Genomic DNA, 27,808 nt, shown 5'->3' with positions numbered 1-27,808 from the left:
GTGTACTTATCTGAAATAGCATATGTTCAGTTTTTTACACTTACATGCTCTGCACATTTGGTATTTTCTACATTCTCTACTTCCCTTTGTTAAATGCATTTGCTTATTTACGTTATCCTTTTTTTGCAGCCCAACAGGCAACAAACCAGATTCCTCCCCAAAGGCAGCACGAATAATGTCCACATTCCTCAGTGCAACTGTGCCACCCCGGTCACCAAAACTGGATTCTGGAAGTAAGGCTTACAGTGAATTCTGGGAAAAATATTAACAAGTGACTCTAATGAGTAGTACATGTAACAGACAGTCATAATCACAATCTGCCTCTTCCTCCTGCAGGAAATGTATTTGGACAGGGGTAACCAGTAGTGGGATCCTTGTTAGTTGCTGATCACGCTGGTCTGGAGCAAAAATGAATTAACACTCAAATAATGCATCAGAGGTCACAAATACTGGCCGTGCAGTATTTTATAGATATGTGATTTTAGGAGTTGTATTGAGCATGTGCTTTTATTCTGTAAGAGTAAAAACATGAAGGATATGAATGGTTGGTCTGTGATTAACATTTTTTCTGAACTATCACATCCTTCTTATCCTCTGTTCACTCAACTTTAGTTGGTAAACTCAGACTAAGACTATCATATTTGATAACAGTATTAATTCATAAACTATGAAATACATGAGTGTAACATCGTGACCACAGGAATCGCCTACTCTAACTTGATGAATTTGTCTAAGTGAGTTTGTGAGGACTGTGCCTTTTGGGGCTAATGACCGTCATTGTCTTTCTGTTAAATACTTACGTGGATGTTTTATTTGAAAGAGTCTACACAAAACAAAATATCATGTAACCCACAATGTAAAAATTTGCAACAAAGCAAGCAATTACTGATTATTGTTCTGCTGTAGTTGAAAGTGAATTTGTTTGGTGAGATATACCTCTGGTCCCTCTTTACTGCTGATGCCACTGAGCAGACCACCCACAGTCTTTTGGCTTCATCTTACACAGATGGATTAAAAATGAGTACAGGTACTTTAGAACAGGACAATAGGATTTCTGCAGATCACTCAAATAGTATCAGGTATTCAGCTTGACATTTTCTGTAGCTAATAAAATTTAAAAAGTTTGTTTCTGATTATAGCATCTAACTATTCATAGAGACCTAAAGGTTCGCACTCTGTGGTTGCATGACAAAAACTTTGACCAAACAAAGTGCCCACTTTTGAATTCTTTACCACATTCCAGATGATAGCAGTCCCCCTAAGTCTCCTTGGGGCATTCACATGAGCAGGAAGCCAAAGAAATCGGGACCCAAAGTGTTTGGGGTGAGGCTTGAAGACTGTCAGCCAGCAGCTAGCAACAAGGTGAGGAACCATACTGTTTGAATCATTAGAGGCCTTACTCTATTGTGTAGAAAAAAAGTATTTTCAAATTTTATTTTCTTCTCTTAGTTCATCCCTTTGGTAGTAGAATCTTTCTGTAACCTGGTAGAAGAGATGGGGCTGGAAAACACTGGGATCTACCGCGTCCCCGGGAGTAATGCTGCAGTGTCCAGTCTGCAAGAACAACTCAATAAAGGCACTGAGATGAATCCTAATGATGAGGTACGTGATGAGGTCAAAACCGGCAAGATGGGTCTACTGGAACATCATAGAAAGGAGTCACTCAGGTGTTTAGCTTAGAAATCTGAAATGTTCCCTTACAGAGTATAAAGTTATAATGTGAATTGTACCTTTTAACTAAAACGTACCTACCGAACAACAACAGCACAGTAAACAGTGACAATATGTAATAGTAAAGAAAGTGAGCAGGCAGATGATGAATAAAATAAATATTGAATGAGATAGTGAGTAATTACAAATGCGTGAAAATGGAGGACAGGGTTGATAAAGGTACTGCATGTCATGCAATGATAGGTTGTTCCTCAATGAGTGTATTTACATGCACACACAAAACTGGGCTAAGGTGAGTAACCCAGTTAACACAGAAATCTGGTTTCTTAAAAACCTCCATTTACATCCACCAATAGAGTCTCTTTTGGGAAAACACTCCAATGTCATAAAAACAGAAGGTTAAAACATCATCAACTTCCACTGCGAATTCAAAGGGAATGTAGCCTGTACTTCCTGAGGAGTGTGGGGGACATACTTACAAAAAAGAGGTTGGTGATGTAATTGAGGGAAGACGCACCAGCATGTGAGGACTGGCTGTATGTGTCCTCATCTGCTAGACTCATCCCTTGGTTACATTACAGATGGTGGCGGGTTCAAGAGGCTCCCTAGAGCATCTGGGATTGTGGAGCCACACTGTAACCTGGTTAAGGGTTTACATGGCCACATAGCCAGGTTACTCGCACAGAAATTTACATGTGTTAACTCAGAGATCAATAACCTGGTTTCTTTAACTGGAATAAGTGTTTACAGTAATCCCTCCTGGATTGTGGGGGTTGCGTTCCAGACCCCCCCCGCGATAGGTGAAAATCCACGAAGTAGAAACCATATGTTTGTATGGTTATTTTTATATATTTTAAGCCCTTATAAACTCTCCCACACTGTTTAGAAATATTCCCTGCACAGTTATACAGCATAATCCCTTTGTATTCTCTTAGATATTAGGTAAGATTCATTGAAATTATGAATATAAACACACTGTTTATATACAGTAAAACCTAAATATTATTTTAAAGATATCGAGTGTCTCCGATATCACATATGTTACAGCCATTACGATAGACAGGCCATCAGCAATAAATATGTATAACGCAAGAAAAATAGTGTACAGTAAATGTGTGTACAGTGACACTAAACGTACGTACATGTACTAAGTACTGTAAGTAGAAAATTAATTATGGTTACTCACCAACAATGACACGATGAGTTAAATTTTACTGCACAACAAAGGAGAGCATTACAGCCCTTCTAAAGGAGCCCCTTCAGGCGATTGTGTAGCACCGCCGTTATTCTTCTTCAATCCAAATCCCTAAAGCAGATTCCATCCAGACTACTGCCTTATTACATCCACTTACAACTCATTTTGCACCCTGGTTAAAAGGACACTGCGGCCGTAGATCTTGTATTCCTTTCCTACTTTTTAAATAAACATAATCGTAGCCTCATTGATGCTGTAATGGCATCCTACAGCGGTGTAGCTTTTCCCTTCCTTCAACAAATCCAAAACGTTTACCTTTTCGGCAATCGTTAACATCTTCCGTTGGCGCTTGGGCACGGCCCCTGAAGCAGTAGCAGGAGCAGATCGTTTTGGAGCCATAATGAAGGGCTTGACTATGCACAAAGATAAAAACAAAAGAGCACAAAAGTTAACTCTTTACACAGCGAAACACATTGATGCTGAATGGGCAAGACAAGACTTCCTGGTTAATGCTGCATTCAGCACACAGGAACTTAACTGCGTGCTCTGATTGGTTAGCTTCTCAGCCATCCACCAATAGCGTCCCTTGTATGAAATCAACTGGGCAAACCAGCTGAGGAAGCATGTACAGGAAGTAAAAAGACCCATTGTCCGCAGAGCCCACGAAGCAGCGAAAAATCTGCGTTATATATTTAGTTATGCTTAAATATAAAATCCGCGATAGTGTGAAGCCGCGAAACTCGAAGCGCGATATAGCGAGGGATTACTGTACATAGCATTTTTGAAACTGGTTTTCTGTAAATAACCGTGTCATAAAAGCACTTGTAAACATGCTAATCGAGTGAGTTAATTTTTTCTATACAGTGGTACCTCAGTATACGTCCACTTTGGAATAAGTCCAACTTGGTATACGTCCTGTTTGGATGTGAAAAATTTAGCTTGGTATACTTTGTTTGGAATACGACTCACGTGCTAGAACACCGCACGCTACCCTTGTTTACCTCTCTCAAGACAAAGCCATGACTGCCCACGAGCGTCAGTATGCCAGTTGCTAGCATTCAGTGAACAACCCGTGCTATAACTCTCTGTGAATTTTCACGTGATTTTGTGTTTTTTCGTGTAAATTTGAATTGATTGTTGAAAAGTATGAAGGTGGCATGCGTATCCAGGACTTGGCTGCTGCATACCGTATGCCGAGAACGACGGTATCTACGATTCTGAAAAACAAAGACATTATTAAAAAGTAAAGTGAGGTTAAATTTTCATTTATTTCATCTAATTGCTTTTGTGTTTATGAATTTTAGTATCAAGCAGTGTTTAAATTATTTTATAAAACCCCGTCAATGTAGAATATGCCAATAACAAGAGGATTTTTTTTCAATGGAAAGGATTGATCATTTTCCCTTTATTTCTTATGGGAAAAATTTGTTTGGTATACATCCTGTTTGGTATAAATCAAAGGATCTGGAACGGATTAAGGACATATGCCGAGGTACCACTGTATTTGATTCCTACTAGGATATAGTTGGATGCTTGAGGTTCTTTGAAATGAGCAAACTGAAACAAGGAGGTATTGTAGTTCTCATATATCAGGTTGTCACTCTGAGAGTTCATAGAGCTCTTATAGTTTGAGGAGTTATGTAGGCCCCAGCAGTGCTTCACAAGTAGGTAAAAAGAGTAGTTCAGTAGAGTATAGGCCGAGGACATGGGCAGAAATTATTGCCAGAGATAACAGCTTTGTCCAGCTGTAGGAACAAGGCTTGGCCCACCAAGGATTGATAGAAGAACTGGTACAGAGACATTAGCCTCAAAATGTTTGGATGGATTTGTCACTTTTGGATATCAAACCACGACAATTTCCCAATTCAAAGATTCTTTATTTATATACTTGTTTACTGATCATTGCAAGTACTGTGCATTTTCTCAGCATTGGTGGCAAGAAGCCTTTCTTGTACACTACACCTACATATTGATACCGCCAGGTGTGCCCCTGAATCACTGTGCTGATTAATTTGACCTCCTTTTTATTGTTATACTATTTCATACAGAACTGTATTTCAAACTACTGTTGAATTTTTCTGAGTGCATGGCACTTTACATCCAGTTTTGTTGTTCACTGAATTTGTGAAATTGATTTTACAGTGCGCAATTAATTATCAATAAACCTCTGATAATATTCCTAGTTATTCAAAAAACCAAAGTGCAAACTCTTCGTCGGTCAGTCTGTGGTGTAGTTAGGCTTTGCCCCGAGAACTCAACCCATCTAACTACAGGGGCACTGATTCTGCTTTCGTCTGCACCAGGAACCAGGCAAAAACGTTTAACTATATGGGCTGGTTTTATTTAACACAGTTTTTTAAAGCAAAATGGAGTCATACATGAACCAGACTGCAGACAACTTTGAGTTTAAGACAGTGTAGACTGTGACATGGACACACTGGTGTGTAATAAATTTAGTATATAGGCAAAGATGAAAAACAGCAGCAATAAATAGTGCCACTAAAACAAAAATATAAAACACATCAAAAAGAAAACGAGTGCATTGTATGTGAATACTCACATTTTCCTTGCTTACGTATGTATAGGACAGGCTTGTAATTGAATAACAACTGGAACCAAGACAGCAGCCCAGTTCTGGTTCCTGGTTTTAAGTAACCAATGGCACCCGTACTGTCCGAGGTTAAACATCCCATACACCCTGCAACATGTTACATTTTTCTTCACAACAAGGCATACTGTTTTAGTTGTCCCATTTTTTGTCTTCAGAAATGGCAGGATCCAAATGTGATAAGCAGTCTCCTCAAGTCTTTCTTCAGGAATCTGCCTGAGCCTCTTTTTACAGATGGTGAGAAACATCTATTGTCTTACCTTCATCTAAACTGGCAAAGTGAGACCAATGTTTTGATCTTAGCATACTGTTTTAAACTGCAGATCGATACAGCGACTTTATTGATGCCAATCGATTGGAGGAAGCTGGAGAGAGATTGAAGACCATGAAAAAACTGGTAAGCTTGATGAATGAAAGCAGTGAGGCCACACCGAGCAGAATGTAGAACCTAGTAGTCCGCACAGGGCCACTGAAGTGTTTGATCACGTAACACTGTCCTGTGGGTAATGCTTTCAGTATTAATCTAAAGAGCTGCACAACTAGGAGAGTTAATAAGAACATGATGGTTTGTATGTATATCCTAGGATGCATTTACAAATTTGACACTGAAGGATTTTATCCTGTGGAAGTTTATTCAATTGATGAACGACCAAAGTGAACTATTTCTTTACCCCTGTTTACATACCAATACCGGATGATACTGTTGTTTTATTAATGGCTGTTTGCAGTTTAATATTATTTATGGTTAATATTAACTCCGTTTTTTTCATGTCACAGATTCATGATCTGCCAGGTCATTACTATCATACCTTGAAATTTTTGGTTGGTCATCTGAAAACCGTAGCTGATCACTCTGAGAAAAACAAGGTGAGGCATACAGTACACGGTCTTAACTGCAGCATTTTACATAAAACTCCATTTAAATTAAATCATAGTATGGTAAACACAAAACAGTTCAAGCCATACTTGAATCAGAAGATTCTGGTCAATCTATTTCCATTTGTGTAATCTTTTAATGACATTCGTGTGAACTGCGATTTCCACTAATGCACGAGGGTTAGTGCTGCTGCTTCACAACTCCAGAAAACTCCATTTGAATCAAAGCCCTGTCACTGTCGGTATGGGATTGGCGACCACATTCTCCCCTTGCCTGTGTAGACGTCCACCTCATACTCACAATGAGAAGAAACAACACAAACTCCTCCTGGGTGGGTTCCTGCCTTTCATGTGTTGTTGCTGGCCTGGCATTAGTCTGCCACAAGGTTGTTTTTTTTTAATCATTTCGAAACATTTTAAGTGATCTGTGGATTTTTTTATGCCTGTATTTAGCCACTTTCTTTTTCACTCACAATTCCTGAAAAAAAAAGGGTTCATTTTCTATCACTAAACTTAAATAGAAGACTCATTTTAATACAATGTCACACTATACAATGTTCTTGCATTAATATTCATTTTAGTACACATTTTGTTTCTCTTGTCCTGCTACAAGATGGAGCCACGAAACCTGGCACTAGTGTTTGGACCCACTCTGGTTAGAACCTCCGAAGACAACATGACAGACATGGTGACACATATGCCAGACCGTTACAAAATTGTTGAAACATTAATACAACATGTAAGTACAATTAGAACAATCGTTAGAGGACATGCTATTTGTAGCATGTGCTTTGTCTTAAACAATGTATTATTTTTTAACTTTCCCTTTTGTGTTTAGTCATTTGTTTTCTTGCCTAGTGCTTGTGTTTCCACTCCAATAATTGTAGTTCTACTCTCCAAGGTTGAACATCTTACTGTAGTGGCTCAGTAGTTGAGGATTTCCTTTTTTTTTCAGCATTCCTGGTTCTTCAATGAAGAAGTGGGCAAGGATGATAAGGTAGGAAAAAGCTTTGTTATTCCATTTTTACACTGCTAGCAGACTATTTACAACTTATAAATGTATGAAAAGTATGTTCTGCTTACACACGTGTAACTGTAACATAAAGGATTTGTTAAAAGGTTTGTCACATTCTAGTCTGAACAATAGAATTCATGAATTCAGTAAATGTGAATCGACACTTTTACTAAAGGAGGTGTCCTCCGGCCCTGAATGGCAGAGTGATTCACTGCCCACTTGTTGTCCTTCTTGAATTTGAAGTCTGTTTTGTAGTTCAATGCTTTCAGTGTGTGCATTACAAGACTACGGTTATCACCACGACTGTCCACCGTTCTGAGCCTAATTAAATAATCAGTTGAGAGGGACATCTTACACTCGCATATACTAAGCACTAGAAATGGTTACGGTTTTCAGAATATCGACAAGAGTGTCGTCTGTTTCACAGCTAGCAGGTTGGGTTGTGGATTTATTCCTAATAATTATGCTCCAGCATTTGATTATTGGTTAACTGTAATAAACGTTTGTAGGATACTTGATTGACAATCACAAATAAATATTATGATTTATATCTAGCTTATCAAGCACACAGCAGATAATCTTTAACAAGTATTTAATTGAATGAGCACATTTGTCACATTTGTGCACTGAGATGGATAAGCAGATCAACAAATGAAGAAAGATGGACTTGCTCACACTCTAGGCATACTGTCCTCACGCTGTTCAACTTCACTGTCGGCCCCATGTCAGACGTGTGTGTTAGTAAACTGGTAATCTCTTTATCTGTCGGTAGGCTCCCATTCTTTTAAATAAAATAACTAATGTATTGGATGGCCTAGTGATTCAGGGATGAGTGCTACTCCATCATGGATCCAGAAGCCTCTGTTTGATTCCACTGCCTGAGCACAGTCTCTGTAGTTTGCATGTTATTCTTTGCTCTCTGTAGATTGCAGATTATTGATTCAAAATCGGCCCTGCATGTTTATGTACAGTAAGTACATTTCTGTAAATGAACCTGGCAATGGCCGGTGCCCATCCAGGTTCGGTTACTGCTTTGTACCCAAAGTTGCCAGTATGAGAAACCAACCCCACATGACCCAGCAGTGGATTACTGTTATGTTACTGTACCGCACAGCTAGCTGGCAAGAGTCAGTGTCTGGGCTGGTAAGCATGGCAGTGCCATGTGATATTACATCAAGCAGCGATTACCCTAGCAGTCATGAATACAATGCTGTGGGGTTTACTGAAAAACAAATCTCTTTTCTGGGGAGATGGAAACGATTGTAATGTTGGCCTCACAACTTGCTTTTCACCAGTAGAGGGAGCGGCGAGCTCAGGCACCGTGCAGCATGAGACAACCGCCACATGAGCGACCATAAGAAATCCAAGTGTCTTTGGGTCCTTGCTGCTTTGCAATCGTTCATTTCCTAGCTGTTATTTTAAGGGTAAAAAATGTGTCTTGCTTTAAGCATATTGTGCAATTATATATGTAAATGGAAAGTTGTGATAATTAAACAGACATCTCACTGCCCTCTGCTGCTCACCATCCCATAAACAACTGCTACACTGCGAATTGTGAATATGTTATCTAAGACTGGGACTTGTCAAGTGGCACTATATGTGAGAAAGAGGCCAGAGATAGCCTGTTGTTAGTGCTGCTCTGAAATGTGCGATGAAAATATGGAGACTTTAAACTTTGGCGTTAGGCACTTCTAACATTTCAGCTTGTTCTACCTTGGCACAAAATTTTTAACGACTGTTTCGCTCTAACAATAAAGTCTGATTGAGCTAAATGCTGTTAAAAGTGGCATAGGCTGGTTTTGATTGTAGATGTTGTTAACTGTATTTTCATCAAAATTTGATGTCATGCGTTCATTCAGTCACTTTTGTATATTATGAGATTTTAGTGAGGAGCCTGGTAGGGTACGGTGGTGCAGTGGTTAGTGCCTCTCCTTCACAGATCTAGCATCAGGTCTCATTCCAGTCTGCACATTCTCCCTGTGTCTGCATGGGCCTTATTTTGGGTAATCCAGATTTCCTTCTGCATTAACAAAGTGCTTGTTTATTGGCAATTCTAACTTGACCCTGTGTGTAGATGTGGAACTAATGGGTGTTTGCATGAATGGGCTTGTGATTTACTACTGCCCTGCCCTGCCCTGCCCAGGGCTAGTTATGGTCCACCAGTGACCCAGACTTGGATTACAAGAGCTGGAGAATGATCCAGTAACATTCAAACTAAGGCACTTCACTCCAAGATGGCGTCGCTCATGGGTTTGCACATCACTGCATTTTCACTTTAATATCTTCATCAATTTTAAGGGGTGTAAAATTTACTGGTATAAATCTGACTTGAATTTTCTGTTCATTGTAGACTCCAGTTGATAACGGAGATACACAACCAGTTCCCAATATTGACCATCTTTTGCCAAACATTGCCAAAGCTGGAATATTAGGAGAAATTTCAGGTAAAGAATTCTTTCTTTTTTTATTTCATTTTACTGTTGTCTTTAAAGTACTGCAGATGTGAAAGTATGGGTGGAGGTCCTAGAGAGTTTTTGGGGTATCACTTTCTTGGTTTAAACTACAAAGCTTTAGATTGCAGTTCAGTTACCTTGTGTTCTGTACAGATTGGCTTCTAGACTTGCTCATACACATCTCATTTTCCTTGCTCTTTATTACTCTACTGTCTTCTCTTCCTAGCTGAACCTTTGGAACAGGCGGCCCGGTATGGAGGGATTTTTCTGGACTAATGAGCGTGTCTGTGTCTGCATATGCTAGGCAGCTGAGTGGCTGTGTGCATCTCGTTGTTCATCATAACCTCTTTGCTGTATTTCTGTTCAATCTCCTTTGTATGTGCAACTCACTGCTGTCGTTTCAAGGCTTCACTTACTATTTGAGACATCACCTGTCTGTCCTGTTGTGTGAACCTGTCCCTGCTTCAGTCCTCCTCATCAACAGGAAATGCAGGTCGCTCTGAGAGTGCAATGCAGCGGACCACCACCACCACCACCCCCCCGCTGGTTTGCAGCCCTGCTTATTCCATCTCACAGGTGACCAACTCCAAGGGCTGCGGTGGCTGGACGTTTTCATCACAGCCTTATTCCTAATTGGTAACCAGCTATGGTTGCTGATGAAACAGAACTTGTGTTCCATTGTATTTGACTTGTTTTTAACGAGGGAGGACTGCTCATCTTCAAAGAGCAGCCAAACAATGATGTGATTCAAATTACGAGCCAACAGATGACCAGCTAATTCCGGGTTCTCAAACTGCGTTCCTAGAGCACCACCAGTTGTTTTAATTAGAAGTCATTTCTTACCGTTAATGAAACACGTCATTTATTTACTCATTCTGCCGCCCCAGACAGTTCTAAAACAGCTCTTCTGAGAGCGCGGCGGTCTCCGTGTTTTATGGCCCAGAACAGATCGATGTTTCTCAGGCCTTCACGTACTTCTTTTGAAATACATTATTACTGAAGCACAAGTAGAAATAGGATCAAGTGAGCTGGTCGTCTGCCGTATTGCTGCCCATCTCAACGTTATTTGACTGATGGATAAAGAAAAAGAAACAATAAAGGGTTCTGAATGTTAAAACGCACCTCAATTAAAAATAAACCTTCAAATTCTGTTTCATTAGCATCAGGTACTGGCTATTCTTTGAAAAGGCGACTGAACTGAAAACCCAGAGCCACTGCAGCCCCCCAGAGATCTGGTTTGACTCCTGTTTCTCATTTATATTTGGGTAGTTGCTGGCGCACGCGTTGATTTGGTCATTGATTCCAAAAGCTACTTGCTCATGTGTTGCACCTCAGTCACCTTCAGTTCCACTTTCTACTGCACTTTGACCTTTCTAGGACTATATGTCTTCTTACCATTTTTATTATTATTTTTCTTTAGATTCAACCAACAGCGACTCAGCTAAATCAAAGGTAAGAGTACTGCTTGTAAAAAACATTGATGTTCTAATTATTTGCCAGACCAAGAAGCATCCAAGGATGGTTCAACACTGCGTGTTCTGCTGACTAATGTTTCTCTTGTATGGATTGCATAGGGATCTTGGGGATCAAAGAGAGATCCAAAGGAGTTCCTGGCCACGTCAATAAAGTCTGTTGTCATCAATAAGAGGAAGAAGCACCGACATGCAAAAATAATTGGCAGTAGCACAGATGAGGACTCAGAACATGAGCCAGTTAAAGTCAGCAATTTCAGGTATCGTGATCTAGAAGAGAAGCTAGTCAAACAAACAGAAGTGGAGGAAGAAGAAAAAGCCAAGGGAAAAAGTTTGGAAGCAGAAAGACAAGAAATAAATGAGATAGAAAATAAGCAAAAATCAGAAGGAAACCAATTCCAGGACAGATCAAAACATTCTGAACCCAACAGGACTAAGTTTCAGACTGAACTGCTAGACGAGGATGGGACATGTAAAACATGGCAAGCCCCAGAGGAAAGAATCCAACTGGATGCTCACTCGATTGTGTCTGGCTACTCAACCTTGTCCACACTAGGCCGCAGCCTTGCTTCTGAGGTACCATCTGCATCTGAGAGCCGTGGAGATGAGGCTGATGATGAGAGAAGTGAGCTAGTCAGTGAAAGTGGCCTTCTTTTAGAAACGGACAATGAGAGTGGTTTTGCCTCACGCTCTTTGACACAGGAGAGGTGTACATCTAAAGTGCATCAATGCAGCTTCCTCTCCTATCAGTCCAAACTGTGGGAGGGTAGTAATTATAAAACTGTGCAACAGGAGAACGATGAAGTTCAAACAAGAGAGAGTGAGGTAGCTCGGTCTACCACTCCATCTTCATTTTCATCGTCATCAACTTCTCATAAATTACATAGCCGGCCATCTTTCAGCTCGCACAAGCTCATACAATGTGACACACTTGCCAGGAAGAAGCTAAAAGACACAAGAGACAAAAGTAAAGTTTGTTCCTTGGACAAGGAACTGAATAAGGTTGAAGAAATGGCCTTTCTTGAGAATCCACAATATAGGACTCAGAGATCTTTACAAAATGAGACAGACAGCAAGATTATGTTCTCCAGAGTTGACGGAGGCCCCATCAGCCAGGAGAGTCTTAAAGGCGGCCAGCCACGCAAGTCGAAGGGCAATGACATACCATCAATATCTAGCAAAAACACACTAACAGAGCAGCTGCGTTTGAAGCTCCTAACCTCCATGGATGACATGTTTGGAGTGGTAATGCGTAAACCACATTCACCAGAAACCCGCCGCAAGAAGAATAAGCGACGCCACACGGTAGTGGTAACTATCAGAGACAGTAGCATTCTTGACTCCGATCTCCAGTATGAAAAATTGTCAACAACCTACACCTCCACTGAGGTTCAACCAGCATTAAGTACCAGCAACATTAACATCCAAACAGACCAAGCTAAGCCAGTTCTAGGAAAAGTCGGGCCCACTGGTGGTCAGTCAGTCCTGGCAACTTCTGCTACTTCCTCTTATTCTGTGACTACAAGTTCTTGTTTGAATCGCAATGAGGCACCAGTTTGCACGTCTTCCTCCAGGTTTCATCAGTATTTGTAGGTTGGGAGGCTTTGGTTAACTCAAGAATATGAGGAGCACCATTTTGTATTCAAGGCTCAGCGAACTATTGCTGGAAATAGAGGTCACAGAATTTTTACCTGTTGTCTCTCAAGCTAGAAGCCTGACTGTTCACTTCAAAGTTACATACCTGTAAGTCTGTGTGGAAGGGTAATAGTGCCAATTCTGTGTCGACAAGCACTGGTTATCAGCTTTAGATCTTCCTCCGAGTGGCTTCTGTCCCTTACTGCCTAGAAGAGAGTCTCGCTGTCATTTAGATAGGACAGTCGAGCACACACTGTGCTACATATTTTGTATTCATACTGGACAGTTTACCTGCTACGGGATGTTATTGTACAGCATGTGAAGGTATGGAGTGAGTAGGCGGCGAGCTTACCAAGGCAGTACTTATTTCCAGAAGTGGCACAGTGGTTCTTGTTTCATAATCTATAAACGGTAAATCCAAGACATTGGACACTCTTGGCGCCTAGGCAAGGGTCCTGGGTTAATATTAGCAAATCCTTTTGCAGATTTTGTAACACTGAAATGAAGCATTCCTAAGGTAATCTTTGTGTTTGTGTGCGTGCGTGCGTGTGTGTGTGTGTGTACATTTATAAATATACAGTATATAATATAAACTATAAAGTAATTTAGTTTTATCATTGTTTACATGTCACCCCTGAACACAATTTCCTATTACATGGCTACTTGAAATGTCTCCCTATTGTTGTTTTTTATTTAGATTTATATTTTTTGTAAGGAGATATACATCTATTATTAAAATAGTTCATTCAAGTTTTTATTTTTAAGAAAAAAAGCTTCTTTCCCTGTTAAAACAAAATGTGACAGGCTGCCTTGGATAGCTTTCTAAAGTGCCTGAAAATAAATTGTGAACTAAACCCAGGCAAGTGTTTAAATCATTAAAGTGTATTGTCAGTATTGGGAGCGCGCAGTGGATTGCAGCTACGCTACTTCATCCTTTGGAAGTTCAAAGACTCTCCGATTAGGACGGTCCTACAGCACTGGCCTCCCCGAGTGACTGGTAATTCAGTCAGATTTCAGTTCATTCCAGGATGCAGGAACTTCATAATATGTACAGCGTCTATAAAGCTTTTATTGGGATGGGAACAATAATCCAGCTGTCGGGACGTGTGAGTCATTTGACTCAGACCATCGGGGTCCTCAGTCATTTCTAATAAATGTAGCCAACACAGATGCATCCTGGATGACCAACGTCTATTAAAACTGGACAGATAACGCGGAATGCCACGCTTTTGCTCATTTGTTTCTCATATATATTTTTTAATGTAGCTCAGCTCAATTGCATTGTAGGAAACGGTAGAGTGCTCTGATCAGAGAGTGTTCTGGGAGTGTTAGTCTGAGGTCGTGGGCCATCCATTTAATGTTAGAAGTGAAGAAACAAAACTATGCAACTAGCTGGGAAAGGGGTGATGGGGTTCTGCTTGCAGGAAGATGGACATAACGCACCATTTCTGAAATGGAAGAGTTTAGGGCCTCGAAGTGGAAGGACTTCCTCACAGTAATGTTGTTATTATATAACTGTGTGGCTGTGGGGGGTCGGCATTCATCTTAAAAGAAATTTGTGTAAGAAAAATCCCCTTATTGGCCATTTACTGTCTACCCCGAGACTTGGGATTAGCGGCCACCTTGATTGAATTGCACTTCTTGGATCTCCGTGGGGACAGCAGGACAAACAATTGTCATCCTAAACACAGCATTGTCCAGGAGGTACAGTGCGATTGTTCAAGGCTGGGTTATTTTGGTTTTTTAACAGTCCTGACATAATTTATATCTCAGAACGAATGGCAAAGCCTGGCTGATTGATGTTTAGATTTGTACTTGTTTCAGTAACCATTCATCAATATTTGTATCTATTTATGTACTGTAAATAATATATTAAATTGACGACTGACAAGGTGTTTAACTTAACCGACACAGAGACGAGTACATGTGCAAATGACGCCATGAATGAGGGCCTGTTGACAGCATATGCAACTTAACTTGAACCAGATCTCCTCCTGGGAGATGTCAGAAAGTGGACGCTCACAAAGCGAGGTAGTGGTCTCGAATCCCACCCTGAACATCACAGACAGGGCTGCTCATCAGTGTAGTTTTACATCAGGGACCAGACGTTTGGCTTCATATTATCAGTGTTAACAGCGGGTCTGTCCGTTTCTGACTGTGTACCGCTTTATGAGTCCCCCATCTTTTTCACCGTCCTTTGTTTTTACTGACGTTACGTCGTCGGTTTCAGTTTTATTAAAACATTTGTAGAAGTCAGTCATTTCTGGAGAGCTCTGTTTATCACAGTGGCGCACACACTGCAGTCAGATTGCTTTAGTGACACATACCCATAGTCTCCCTACTTTGCTTTAAACTTTCTACATTTATATAAATTAAAAGCATAACAAACAGTATACCTCTGTAACTGCTGACAAGCACACTACCAGAAAACTATGCATATTCCTAAAAGTGAATTTAGTTAAAATAAAAAACTGTTGTCGGTTGCTGCTATACTAAATAGGTATTTAACCCTAAGAACAAATTCTCAACTGCCTAATGAAACGTTTGCAGAAAATGTGTTAATGCTGGTCAGATTACATCTTAGAAAACTGGTACTGTGTTTTGTGACATTTATGTTTTTATTTACAGTGTTGTTAAAGATTTTCTTACAGACTAGTTTGGCTGAATATATTTGAACCATTCCATTGGGGCCTTGGACAAGACTGTCAGATATCCAAACCAATGCACATGTGTGTGTATACAATGTGTATTGAAGTAAATGTATGCAAATATTTGCTGTAAAGTTTACTTTAGTTTTGTACATACTGTGTTTAAAGTGTAATATAAAATTTATGATGAAAATGTTGCTAATATGAAACTATTGTAACAGTGCTAAACCAACCTGCATGAACAAACCCTTACATGGTTCAGTGCTTTAAAACACCTCTACTCCGAAAACAAAACAAAAAAACTTCTACATTTGTTGGAAATAAATGAAATTATATTGAACCTTTTAAACATTCACGTTGCCTTTTTTATTTTGAGTGTCTGGACTTGGGAGTGTACTGATAAAAACCAAGATCCAGGCCTTTAAGGACCTCTTGGGCACAGCCATCAGCAGTGTGTCTGACCACATCGAGAAGTTTACCTACCTCGGTAGCGACATTCATGTCTTGGATTGGTAGAGCACAGGAGGTCATGAGGTCACTGGAAAGGGGTGTGTGGCGCTTCCAGTATCTCTGCAAAAGGACGACGCTCCAAGTCTTTAGAGTCCTGGGGCCTCATGTGTAAATGGTGCTTAGCATTTCTACGGCGACTTTGAGATGTATTAAAACTAAACTTGGCGTAAAACCACGCACATTCTCACGCCAGCTGTACCCTGAGTTGTAAGCAAGTTTCCACTCGATTTTCCAAACTGGTGGCACCCAGTGTCAAAATAGTGCTACTGTTCCTGTGTGGTTTCTCAATCTTTTTTTTGGATTCACATCCCAGACATGGCTTTATTAAATACACTGAAATTAACCGCAAATTGTTTTTAACTTTAAGGCATCTGATTGTAATCATCCTGTAACAATATAATGGTCCACGCAATGGCCAAACTATTCCAAATACCACGCACCTCTCAGAGTATTTTAACCCACTGTACAAGTGTGGAATCACAGCTTTACAGCAGCTGATCAGAAAGCTCTACAGCGGGCTGTGTTGAGAGTCCAGAGGATTATCGGGATAAAGCATCTAACACACGCTGCCTCAGCCATGTGCACAGTCTATTTGAACTGCCCTCATTTAGCAAACGCTTCAAAGCCTTTCCTGCACGAACCTAAAGGTTCAGAAACAGTTTCATCCCAAGAGCTATAAACAAACTCAATCAGTCCATCAAGTGCTTTTGGCAGAACAGTTTGTACTTAGAATTTCAATGACCTCACTGTGAACTTTATGAACCATTTGCACTATCTGCACTGTATTTATATTTGCATTGTACTGATGCTTTCATATTGTATATTTTATTGTATATTTTTCACTGTTTTTTATATTATATTATATTTACATTTTTGCATATTGAATCTTACTGTACAATACAATAATAGTAAAGGAATTCAATTCAATAGAAGAGAGCGCGCATTTACAGATGATGACAACTGGCTTCTAAGTCGATTCAGATTTCCAAGGGCTATCTTCTTGGAGCTCTTGATTTCATTTTTAGGAAGAAATGCTATAAAGCATGTATATTAAATTATACAAATACATTTTTTACTTCATTTAAATAATGTATACTGTTAATGTATACTGGTGTAGCGGTAGCGATGAGCTGACACCCCATTCAGGGATTGGTCCTGCCTCGCGCTGTATGCTTTCTGGGACTGGTGCGACCCGGGATAGATAGATAGATGGAATAATTAAAAGAACGAAAAGGAACGACAGGAATTGGGGGTTGGTACGTTTGACAGACACAGTACTGCTACAATAAACTATTTCGAGGGTCACACACATCCCAACATGCATCTTGTGGGAGGTAGGAACAATCCCTGGATGCCGCGCCAGCTCATCACTACCACTGTGCCACCTTGTCCCCATGTTTAACACAAGCTTTAATGATATCAAGTATACATCTTAGTATTCCAAAATGTTCAGTGAGCTGTAATATCATGAATGTAATGTATTATAAGTGGAGATCAGTGGCGTAAGAGAAAGCTCGTGTAAGGAGCATGTAGTGATTCACACAGAATACGAAGCATTTAATGTGATACTTTAGTTACGATGGGATCTGAGAAATTCTAGTAAATGAAACATTCATTTTAAGATGTTTACAACATTCTACTTTAATGACAAACAAACTACGAGATTAAAGTAAAAACTTCGAAATTAAAGTTGACATTTCAACCTTTTTTTCTTCACTGTGTCCCTATTTTTTTTTTCTTTTCTCCGTACCCTAATATGCTTATCAATGACACAAAGACAGTGGGCTATAAGTCGCCTTTTCATGGCAACTCTGATATCTGACCACTCCTTTTTTTATTATATATATTATATATAGCACTGTGCGACTCCTAAACTTGAACTTTTGAGTGTCTCTGCCACGCTGTATCACTCGATCAACTTCCTTTTGTCGTTTATACCACTGCTTAAGCCAAAAAATAGCACATTTTTCTTTGCCTCCTCTTGTTTTTTCATGTGCTTTTGCCATTGTCTTTTAACCAAACATTGAACGGGGAAGGTGATGTTTATATTGATTTGCATATTAAAATATGCTAAAATTATGGCTGGAGTCAAAGTGGGACTGCTGGCGTGTGCATGTCCATTACTTTTCACGCTGACCGGGATTTATGGAGCTGAAGTGCGTGGAGGTTGTCTTACACACGGTTTTGAGCATCTGAATTTTTTTGTGTGTGCACACATTTCCACTTTTGTCCATGCGTCATGTTTTAGTGTGAGTTCTACACACGGTGTTATGCATGAGGCCGCTGGTGTTTCCTGGACTGGACTCCTTTGGTACTTGTGTCTCTTCGGAGAATCCTTGGGTACCGCTGGTTTGACTTTGTGTGGAATGAGTTGTTGCTCAAGGAGTCCCGAATAAGGCACATGACCTGCATTGTGAGGGAGCGTCAGTTACGGCACGATGGCCGGGGTGGGACTGCTCCATGTGTCTGCCTGGGGGGCTGCCAACCAAGATCCCAAGCTGTTCTGTTGTGCGGTGGGTGTGGCCAACGCACTGTGCCAGTCCGTGCTCCCCAACCTGACCTGAATCCTAATCAGATTTTTGACTCACAAATTACCATAACACATTAACCAAAAAGTGAACGTTTCCCTGGTCAGAAATAAAGAAGGGGCTTACCTTGTACTGTTGAACCTGTTGTGCAGCGTTTATTCTTGTGATTAGTTTTCTTCCTCTTCTCATCTTACTGACAAATGGTTTATAAAGAGCCATCTATTTTCATAATTTGATTGGTTGAATGCAAGGTCACAAGCAAGATGAAACCTTTCCCAGGAAAACAGCAAGGGCCAACCTTGGATGGGACTCCATCAAAGGGCACACTGATTCACACATACTAGGTATATTTATAGACATTAACTACATTGTATTATGAAATCTATTTTGTGCACAAGTGGAAGCTAGAATGTGAATGGGGATTCGAAAGTGCCAATGGTTAGCTTCAGTATATGGACAGGAGAAAACAGGAATCTGAACCTGGGGTCCTTGAACCTTTGAGACAGCAATACTGCTATAATGACATAGAGCCAAATCAGACAGCAAGCTCTGCCATGACTGGACTCGCTTTAACTAGAACCTTACTGGGTTTGTGTCTTAAACTTCTCACTGTATATTCTGTGGGGTCCACATTTGCCAAAACAGAAGTTGTTTATGAAATTCTGTTATTTAATCTTTAGTTTGGTTAAAACTGCTAAATAAATGATGTGTTTTGTTGAGCCATTATTTGTTAAATGTATTGCATTTTTCCCTAAGTTTTTGGGTTCCTTATTTATATATATATATATATATATATATATATATATATATATATATATATATATATATATATATTTTAAATTTAACCTGATAAATAGACTTCACTCTACTTATTTTTGTACATTTTTTCTTTCTTTTTTTTTGTCTTGGGTATCTGTGGCCCGCTACGGCAGCACTGTGCACAAGGCAGGAGTCCACCCGTTCAATGCCAGGATACACCAAGAATCATTCAGTCAGTCAGTCAGTGTCCAACCCGCTATATCCTAACTACAGGGACACGGGGGTCTGCTGGAGCCAATCCCACCAGCGCAGGGCGCATGGCAGGAACAAACCCTGAGCAGGTCACCAGCCCACCACAGGGCACACACACACACGAGGAACAATTTAGGATCACCAATGCACCTAACCTGCATGTCTTTGGACTGTGGGAGGAAACCCACGCAGACACGGGGAGAACCCGGGAAGCGAACTCAGGTCACCTAACTGCGAGGCAGCAGTGCTACCCACTGCGCCACCGTGCCACCCTCAGAATCATCCAAAAAGGGCCAATTTACTGTAGGTTGATCTTTCAACCAAACATCTACATCTTTCAGATGGTGGAGGAAACCCAAGTACCTGGATAAAGTCCATACAGGATATTGCTAGTTGTGCTGCAGTTACCTTAACCACTATGCATCCATAATTACAAAAAAAAGTGAAAAGGCATAATCATAAAATGTTTGCACCTTATTTCAGTTTTATGTTCAATAATATATTTAACAAGTTTGAAAGGAATATGTCCTAACGTAACATGGAATACAAGTGGATCATCATATTGTGCTAAAAGAGGACGGAGATCAGTCTAAGAGCTGACACTTTTGCTCTTTTTCTATTGTTTTAAGGCACAGGGTAGAGCTTATAAGTGCAGCATCACATACAGGACAGGAGCCAACAATGGGTGGGAGCTCATGACACTGCAATGCAAACTTACTCACACTGTGCCAAAGTTAAACTCCTCAGTTAACCTAAGGCGGTGAGTTTGAGATTGGAGGCAGCAATGCCAACACCTGCACTGCCATGCTGCCCGTCTTGACATTAGAACATGGTATAAAAAAGCATCAAGAGTCTTTAAGTATATGCCAGTTCAAAGAAGCTCTTGAAAGCCCACCTTGTACTGAACATACCTGCTAGTGTGGCGAGGCCTTGGAGGTCCTCGGAGTTGATTGTCCACTGCCAGCCAAGCGTATTTTCCTTTGTGTGGTTCTGCTTCATCTTCTACAGCCACCAACGCTAATATGACGATCTGATATTAGTCATGCCTTTAGTTTTTGTTATTAGTAAAGAAAAAAAGATACAGCGCACAATTATTTTATAAAGTAAAACTGTCAGTTGGTACAGTAATTCAGATAAATGGATGATATGGAGGAGATTATGCATTGCAGTAACAGCCCAAGACAGCGTGTACAAGAGAGCGGCACTTTATTGGTCACACAAAGAGCAGCTATTTACAAAAAAGCAAAATCTTTATTTAGTTTTCTCACAAAAGAATTGAACATTTCTCACAGGATATCATGGCATCCAGACAACTGTTATCTTGTTATTTATTCCGATTTAAATATATCATACTAGTCTACAAATGGAAGCATCACTTAAAAAAAACACCATCATTGGTTTCTGTAAAGGTCATTTTTGTAACCCTTAGTTTTATTACATTATTGTCTTTTCTTGTACAGAACACAGTAAAACTCATGCCTGAGCAACAAACACATCAGTAGAAACTAAAAAAAAAAGGTTTCTTCTTCTTCTTCTTCTTCTTTTCTACAATATTAGATAATCAGTCACATTGAATTAAACATATACAGTAGACAACATTGCTGACTGCACCGTGCAATTGCTTGAAATTATACATGCAAAAACTATGACTTTTTATTTAAAAAAATAAAAGAAAATAGGTGTTTAAAAATAATTTGGACAAAGCAAATTTGGTTTACATTTCTCTAAGTACTGTAAGATACATCCGGAGTGTACAACTCACACATTCAAGGTTACAGCTTTCAAACACCACAAGGTTTTCACATTCTGGGAGTTGCACACATGGAGATAACTGAAGAGACTTGCAGTGGCTTGTGGTTTTCATTCCAACTGAAACTTTCCTATTTAAGTCAACAGGTGCCGTATTGGTGAGGTGGGCATTCATTAGCCACTGAATATCACCGCTTGTCAGTGCTGCTCATGACTGCCAATTTAAAACTGAGCCTGGGTACAATCGCTGAGCACGGCAACGGCTGCCAATTTCACTGAAACAAATCCCCTAATTCTTTGTAACTGAACTTATTATTTCTTGTTATTTCAACCCATTCACTTCCTGAACCACTGGAGGATGGAAAGTGCAAACCATCAGTCGACGTGGCATGAGGTGACAGTCCATAATGGCTCGGAGTGGGCCAGTTTAGGGTGACCAGCTGGCTTAACCTGAGCAATCTGGAGCTGTAGAAAGAAGCTGAAGGAGCAGCGATCTTACATTAGAAGAAACTACTCCACAGAAACTGAATCCAAGTCCATGGCGCTGCTCTAACCACACAGCCGCCATACCTCCACTTAAATGGCTCCGGCGATGTCATATTAACTTTACCGTCTCAAATCCAATTCAGGGTTGTGGGGGCACCAAAGCCCATCTTGGTAGTGCTGAATAAAAAGGCCAGAAACAGCCGTGCACTCCGTAATATTGCTTATTCTTCTTATTCATATAATTCATAAATAACAATGAGCCACCTCTGGTGTGACCAAGTGTAGGCACATGAGGAGTTTATATTTCCACTTGTTTAAATAATGGAATCAATTTATTTCTTGTTAAAAACACTTGACATTGCAGTCTGACCTGGAGTTCATTCATCTCCTGCCTGTGACCTGCGTGATACAAAGTCAGCGTCCCAAAACGAATTCAGCCCATTGAGCCTTGGTCAGCAGATAAACATATCGACGCGGCCATTTTACATAATACAAGCATATGCTAAAATCAAATACTCAGCATCATAAGTGGACTGAGCATCTGCTTTGGACTTTTACTGTCATGTGAAAAAGAAAGTACACCCCATGAAAGGTTTTTTGTCTTCTCTTTTTAACATATGTGAACATTTCAAGATTTGATTTCCATTTAAACAGTATCTATAGATAAAGGTAGAGAAAAGCCAAACAAAATGACCCCTTTTATTGGCAAACTAAAAAGATTACAATATGCAAGCTTTTGAGGCAACTCAGGCCCCTTCATCAGGCAAGATTGAGTTGCATTGAAAGCTTGCAAATTGTAATCTTTTTAGTTAGCCAATAAAAGGGGTCATTTTGCTTGCTTTTCTCTACAGTACATTCATAATGGCTAACATGGTACAACACCCTAGTACTATAGACAAAGGTGATATAACAAACGTCATGTCAAGTTTACATTTTGTAGTCTATTGCATAATTTAACTAAGCCTTAATGCTAATGTCGCATGTGGAATCAGTCAAGTCCACCCCTACATTTATGACTTTGTCAAATTAGAATCCGGTACAAAAGGCTGGAACATCTTTAGAGAAGATCTCGTTGGACCTCAGACATTTAGTTTAGTTTGCTCTTTGCTGTTGAAGTGTGTGTTATCACCATGCCATGCTCAAAAGGGCTCTCGGAGGCCTTCAGACAGAGCGTTATAATTTAGATAAGATCTCCAAGCAGTTAGAAATCAAGAATTCCTCTTTCTGGAAGTTCAAGTGAAGGAGATTTTAACTGCCAACTTGGCCACGCCAGGCCACCAAGTCATTTCAACCTGAGTACAGAATACAAGACGGCAAAAGAAGTCACCAAGAACCCCAGAATCAACCTCCAGGTAGTTGTTTGCAACTGTTAATGTCAAAGTGTATGAATCTACAATTAGAAAGAGGCTACACAAATGAGATGTACGTGGCAGGAGGAAATCTTTAATGTCCAGAAAGAACATCAGGGCAAGATTAACTTTACCCATGAACAATGTGCTCTGGACTGGCAAACAAAGACAGTTATATGGTCACAGTACTATAAGGCATCTTCGAGCGAAAAATAAAGACATCTTTTAACCTGAAAAACCTGATACCAGGTTTAAATTACAATGGTGGTACTGTCCTGGTTTAGCCAGCTGCACGTCTCACCATCACAGAATCCACCAAGAATTCTTCACTGTACCAGAAGATACGAGGATTATGTGAGGCCACTTGTGAGAACATTGAAGCGCAATCAAAAGTGGACTCTAACATGCCAGTTAATCCATCAGGGAATGGTTGAAAAGAAAGAAATGGAGGGTTCTGGAATGGCCATATCAAAGTTCAGATCTGAATCACATCGTGACATTGTGGGGGGATTTGAAATGGGGTGGGCTTGCCAGACACCCCTCAAACGACACTCTGCTGACGGAATTCTGCACGGAGGAGTGGGAACAACTTTATCTCAATCGATGTCCGAGACTGCTAGACAGTTACAGGAAATGCCCACCTGACATTGTTTCTGCCAAAGAGGGCAAATATCAGTTGTTAGAGCCAAGGGGGGATCTACATTGTTCATAGACTGAAACGGCATATGGGTTCATTTCTCAAAGAATAAATAAGTCAAATTTTCATTGTTTTTTATTTTCAACTAGCTGAAATACCCAGCGTTGTCCGGGAGGAAAATAAAGTGTTTTTTTTAATTGTTTGAAAAAAACATAATTAAAAAAAAAACACAACTTTAAAAATAAAAATAAATGAACAAACAATAAAGACTCACTAATGTCCTTGTCTTGTGGTCTTGTATGTATGTTATCATCTGGTTGACGCTTGGGTGCTGCTCAAACATACAGAATGCTGGCAGTCGCCTGGTCTATACTAACTGTGCAAGCCGCACAGGATCCTAGAAGGTATTTAAATCGTCAGAACTACTCTGGGCATCTCTCTGCAATGAGGATTCGTGTTGCTGACGCGCTCGCATCGTTTGTGCATTAGCAGCTAAGCGACTGCCTTTCTTAGGAGGTTTCCTTTTGCCGGTGTGCTGGCCTCACTTGCATATCCTCGGAGCTGGAGCCCTCACTCCGACTCTACGTCTCATTTCCGTGCCGGACAGACGCACACACTTGCAAGCATAGAACTCTATTTAATGTGAAAAGCAACAGGGGTGCAGCGACGCTCAAACATAAAGAATGCTGGCAGCCGCCTCCAGTTCGCCCTCTGGTGGTCGTTCCGAGTGTCAACTGGATGATAACACGCATACAAGAGCGCAAGATCACCGCCCACCCTACCCAGAAGGGGGCGGGTTACAGCTGATTTCTCCCTACAGCATTTTAGTCGACCAATGAGAAACATGAATACCAAGTGTCATGAAAATCGTGATGCTGGAACATACATACACACATTGACTTTTATATATCTAGATTACACCACTTTCCACTTACCATTTTTTAAATGAGAATCTAAACTTGATATGTTTGGATGTTAAAAAAACAATGGGGTGTTCTTACTTTATCTCATGTATATATGCAGGGCCAGCTTTAAATTAAAGGTGGATACATGGAATATAATTATACCAAAAGCAAAAAACACAACTCTGAACTTTACGGAGCAGCGATTCCTCATTGTAGAATGTGTCTGGATGCCACCTGTGTATGTAAATATGGCCCAAATGCTGTCAAGAACAAACATGAGCTGTCGTATTTTTATAAAAACTGGTCATATTGATAATTGACAAGGCTGAGATACATGAAGCCTTTCAGGAACCCATCATGTCAGTTGCCAAAGCAGGTCTTTGTATTCTGTTAACCTCTGTGTTTTCCAGGCGTTGGGTCCATAGGCACACTTCGTATGCTGCATGCCTGTTCTTATTAACGCGGACTATTGAGCTCATTGAAAAGTGTAAGCAGAATGAAAAACAGAAGCCCCTGAAGTGGTTGAAGACTGCGCCTACCTATCCCAGTGGTACAACATGCTCTGTTCTGTGCAATCACCATTGTTTATATAGACCAACAGTACATTTGGATTTCATTTTGCAAATCCTTGCCCCTCTGGGTGTTACTCCTATGACAATATTAGCAAAGGCACAAGGGTGCATGAGCAAGCAAATGAGCCTAAAGCCATCCATTCCTGCATTCATTAAAATGCTCTACTTAGTAGTCGGTTACTAAAGGCGACTGGAAAGAGCAGCTGTCAGTGAATGACAGAAACTGGAGATGACAAAGCAAGAGGAGCAGATCTTTGTGAAGTCACTCAGAGCAGCTCATTGGTAAAGGAGCACCCAAAAAGGACAAGCTTGTCACAGTGCTTCTGCCGAGCAGTTAGGGGATGCCAAACCGAGCAGCATGTCACTGTGTTCAGGTTCACATTGGGAGGAATGTACCTTTATTCTGGATATGTGGCACAGAATATTTATTTCCAGGTGGCAAAACCTGTGATACCATATTGTTACAGTTCATTTAGACAAGTAGGCAAGAGACATGAAGACAGTGGGCACATCATAAAGGAAAGACAAAAACAGGCCTCTGCTGAGTCACCGCTTGTCAGATGGGCTGCCCAGCATTTTATCAGTGACACACCGTTCCCATGGATGTGCAGAATTCCATCCCATGGGCAAATCCCACAGGAGGAAAACAAAGCTAGTGTGTCTATTAATTGTTTTTGAACCTTTCTGTTGACCTTATGATTAGATAAAATTTATATGAAAATACAGAAGCAGCAAAAAAAGTAAAAAAACAAATCTAAAATGAATGTCAGTTCAATCTATCTATAGAAATATATATATAAATATACATATATTTAAATAATTATAAAATGTTAATACACACACTAAAACTTGAATTTAAATTATTTGCTAAAATGATATATTATTGTCAAAAAAACTGTACAAAGATGGTTTAATTATACAAAACAATAGAGGCGTGTTTTCATTTTACATTATATAATATTCTATTTATCAACACTTTTTAACACCATATAATTATTCAATACATAAATATCTAGGTTATATTTTTTCTGTGCTTAGATGGAAAAGGTGAGTAATTTTTCTGAAACATTCAAGGCTTGAGCCCAGTGAACAGTAAACCACTAGAAAGCTTCGAAAGCACCCAACAGTGGGAGTTTAGGGAGGCTGCTACTCTAAAATCCCCTTCAGACACTCGGAGGGGCTTAACCTGTGTAAGATTGCAGTGCTGTAGGCCAAGGGTCTCGAACTCTGGTCCTGGAGGGCTGCAGTGGCTGCAGGTTTTCATTCTAACCCTTTTCTTCATCGGTGAGCAGTTTTTGCAGCTAATTAACTCCTTTACCATTTCCTTGAATTGACTTGTTTTTTAAGATTTGCTCCTCTAAGTTGCTTCATTTCTTTTCTTAAATGGCACCCAAACAGAAATGAAGTGTGACGTGAGTGAGCCAGCAGAAGACCACCTAAGTCAGAGCCTCAAACTCCAAACACATTCACTCCAACCAGTTGCTTAATGAGGCGCCGAGCCTTGTTGTTAATTAAACCCGCTCTTTAATTCCACGGCTTGTTGCTGATCTCATTGTGTGATAGTTGAGTTTCTCTTTTCTGTTCAAATGTTTTGGGGACCTGAGCAGATTATCATTCCTGAGACCCTCATCTTTCTTTATTTTCAGATACTGTGTGATAGACACCAATTGTTTTGGCTCATTTTGTATCTCGATACTGTTTGGCTGCTAATTAAGGAAAAAGAAACGATTAAGGGGTCAGAGTCAATGAAGAGCAAATCAATGAAAATTAATTAGCAGCAAAAGCAGGTCACTAATTAAGAAAAGGGTTAGAATGAAAACCTGCAGCCAGGGTGGTCCTCCAGGACTGGAGTCAGGGACCCCTGCTGTAGGCTTTTGATTGAAATGGAACAACTGAGCTGTTCAACTGCAGACATGTAGGTTAGTATACAGTTGTTTGGTATTTCTGTCCATCCATCAATTTTCCAAAGTCCAATTTCAATACAGAATTGTGGGACGGCAAGGCCTATCTTGGCAGAACTGGATGTGATTTGAAGCAAAGAACTGGGCTCACCGTACTAACTGAGCTGATTTAGAGTTCTGTAAAGTGCGAAATGACTGGAGAAAACTCACACAGTTCACAATCAAGTCCTTGGAGCTGCTAACTCAGACGTTTATTTGTAATTGTATTTAACTAGTTAAATGCTTTATTCTAAAGAGGATTCAAATAATGTTGGGTGTGCCTGTGTGCTAACGAATAAGCATTGTAGCAGGAGTTTAACGGCAGACTAAAGTGACTTGTGAGGCACAGCCAAGTAAATGTTCAGGCTAAAGGACAACAGACTGGCAAATATGTGATTTGAATTTGGATTCCTAATATACACCACATGCATTATGAAATGATGTGCATGTTTAGTGCACTACATGGAAATGATTTCTGATATTGCCTTTATTAAAATATGAAATGAGCAGTTGAAATCTAAAAGTATTGAACTGTATACTAACTTACA

At 40.1% G+C, this 27,808-nt stretch overlaps 2 protein-coding genes across 7 annotated transcripts in view; one reads left to right on the top strand and one right to left on the bottom strand.

Moving 5' to 3' along the window:
• arhgap23b (Rho GTPase activating protein 23b) overlaps positions 1 to 15,922 on the top strand; it is a 146,722-nt gene extending 130,800 nt beyond the window's left edge. For all 4 annotated transcript variants that reach the window (XM_039739274.1, XM_039739273.1, XM_039739272.1 and 1 more), the window contains 11 exons: positions 130 to 233; positions 1,244 to 1,362; positions 1,450 to 1,602; positions 5,633 to 5,711; positions 5,798 to 5,871; positions 6,252 to 6,341; positions 6,964 to 7,089; positions 7,306 to 7,347; positions 9,716 to 9,809; positions 11,239 to 11,270; positions 11,393 to 15,922. In XM_039739274.1, the coding sequence (XP_039595208.1) occupies positions 130 to 233; positions 1,244 to 1,362; positions 1,450 to 1,602; positions 5,633 to 5,711; positions 5,798 to 5,871; positions 6,252 to 6,341; positions 6,964 to 7,089; positions 7,306 to 7,347; positions 9,716 to 9,809; positions 11,239 to 11,270; positions 11,393 to 12,883 (2,404 nt within the window). In that variant the 3' untranslated portion in view covers positions 12,884 to 15,922. The remainder of the gene's footprint in view (positions 1 to 129; positions 234 to 1,243; positions 1,363 to 1,449; positions 1,603 to 5,632; positions 5,712 to 5,797; positions 5,872 to 6,251; positions 6,342 to 6,963; positions 7,090 to 7,305; positions 7,348 to 9,715; positions 9,810 to 11,238; positions 11,271 to 11,392) is intronic.
• Positions 1 to 27,808, bottom strand: part of si:ch211-278a6.1 (SRC kinase signaling inhibitor 1) — a 234,677-nt gene that overhangs the window by 25,110 nt on the left and 181,759 nt on the right. The window lies entirely within an intron of this gene.

The sequence above is a fragment of the Polypterus senegalus genome, chromosome 17 (genome assembly GCF_016835505.1).
Source record: "Polypterus senegalus isolate Bchr_013 chromosome 17, ASM1683550v1, whole genome shotgun sequence".
Lineage (NCBI taxonomy): Eukaryota > Metazoa > Chordata > Cladistia > Polypteriformes > Polypteridae > Polypterus > Polypterus senegalus.
Note: the sequence above shows the minus strand (reverse complement) of the source record. Positions and strands in the feature narration are given on the sequence as shown.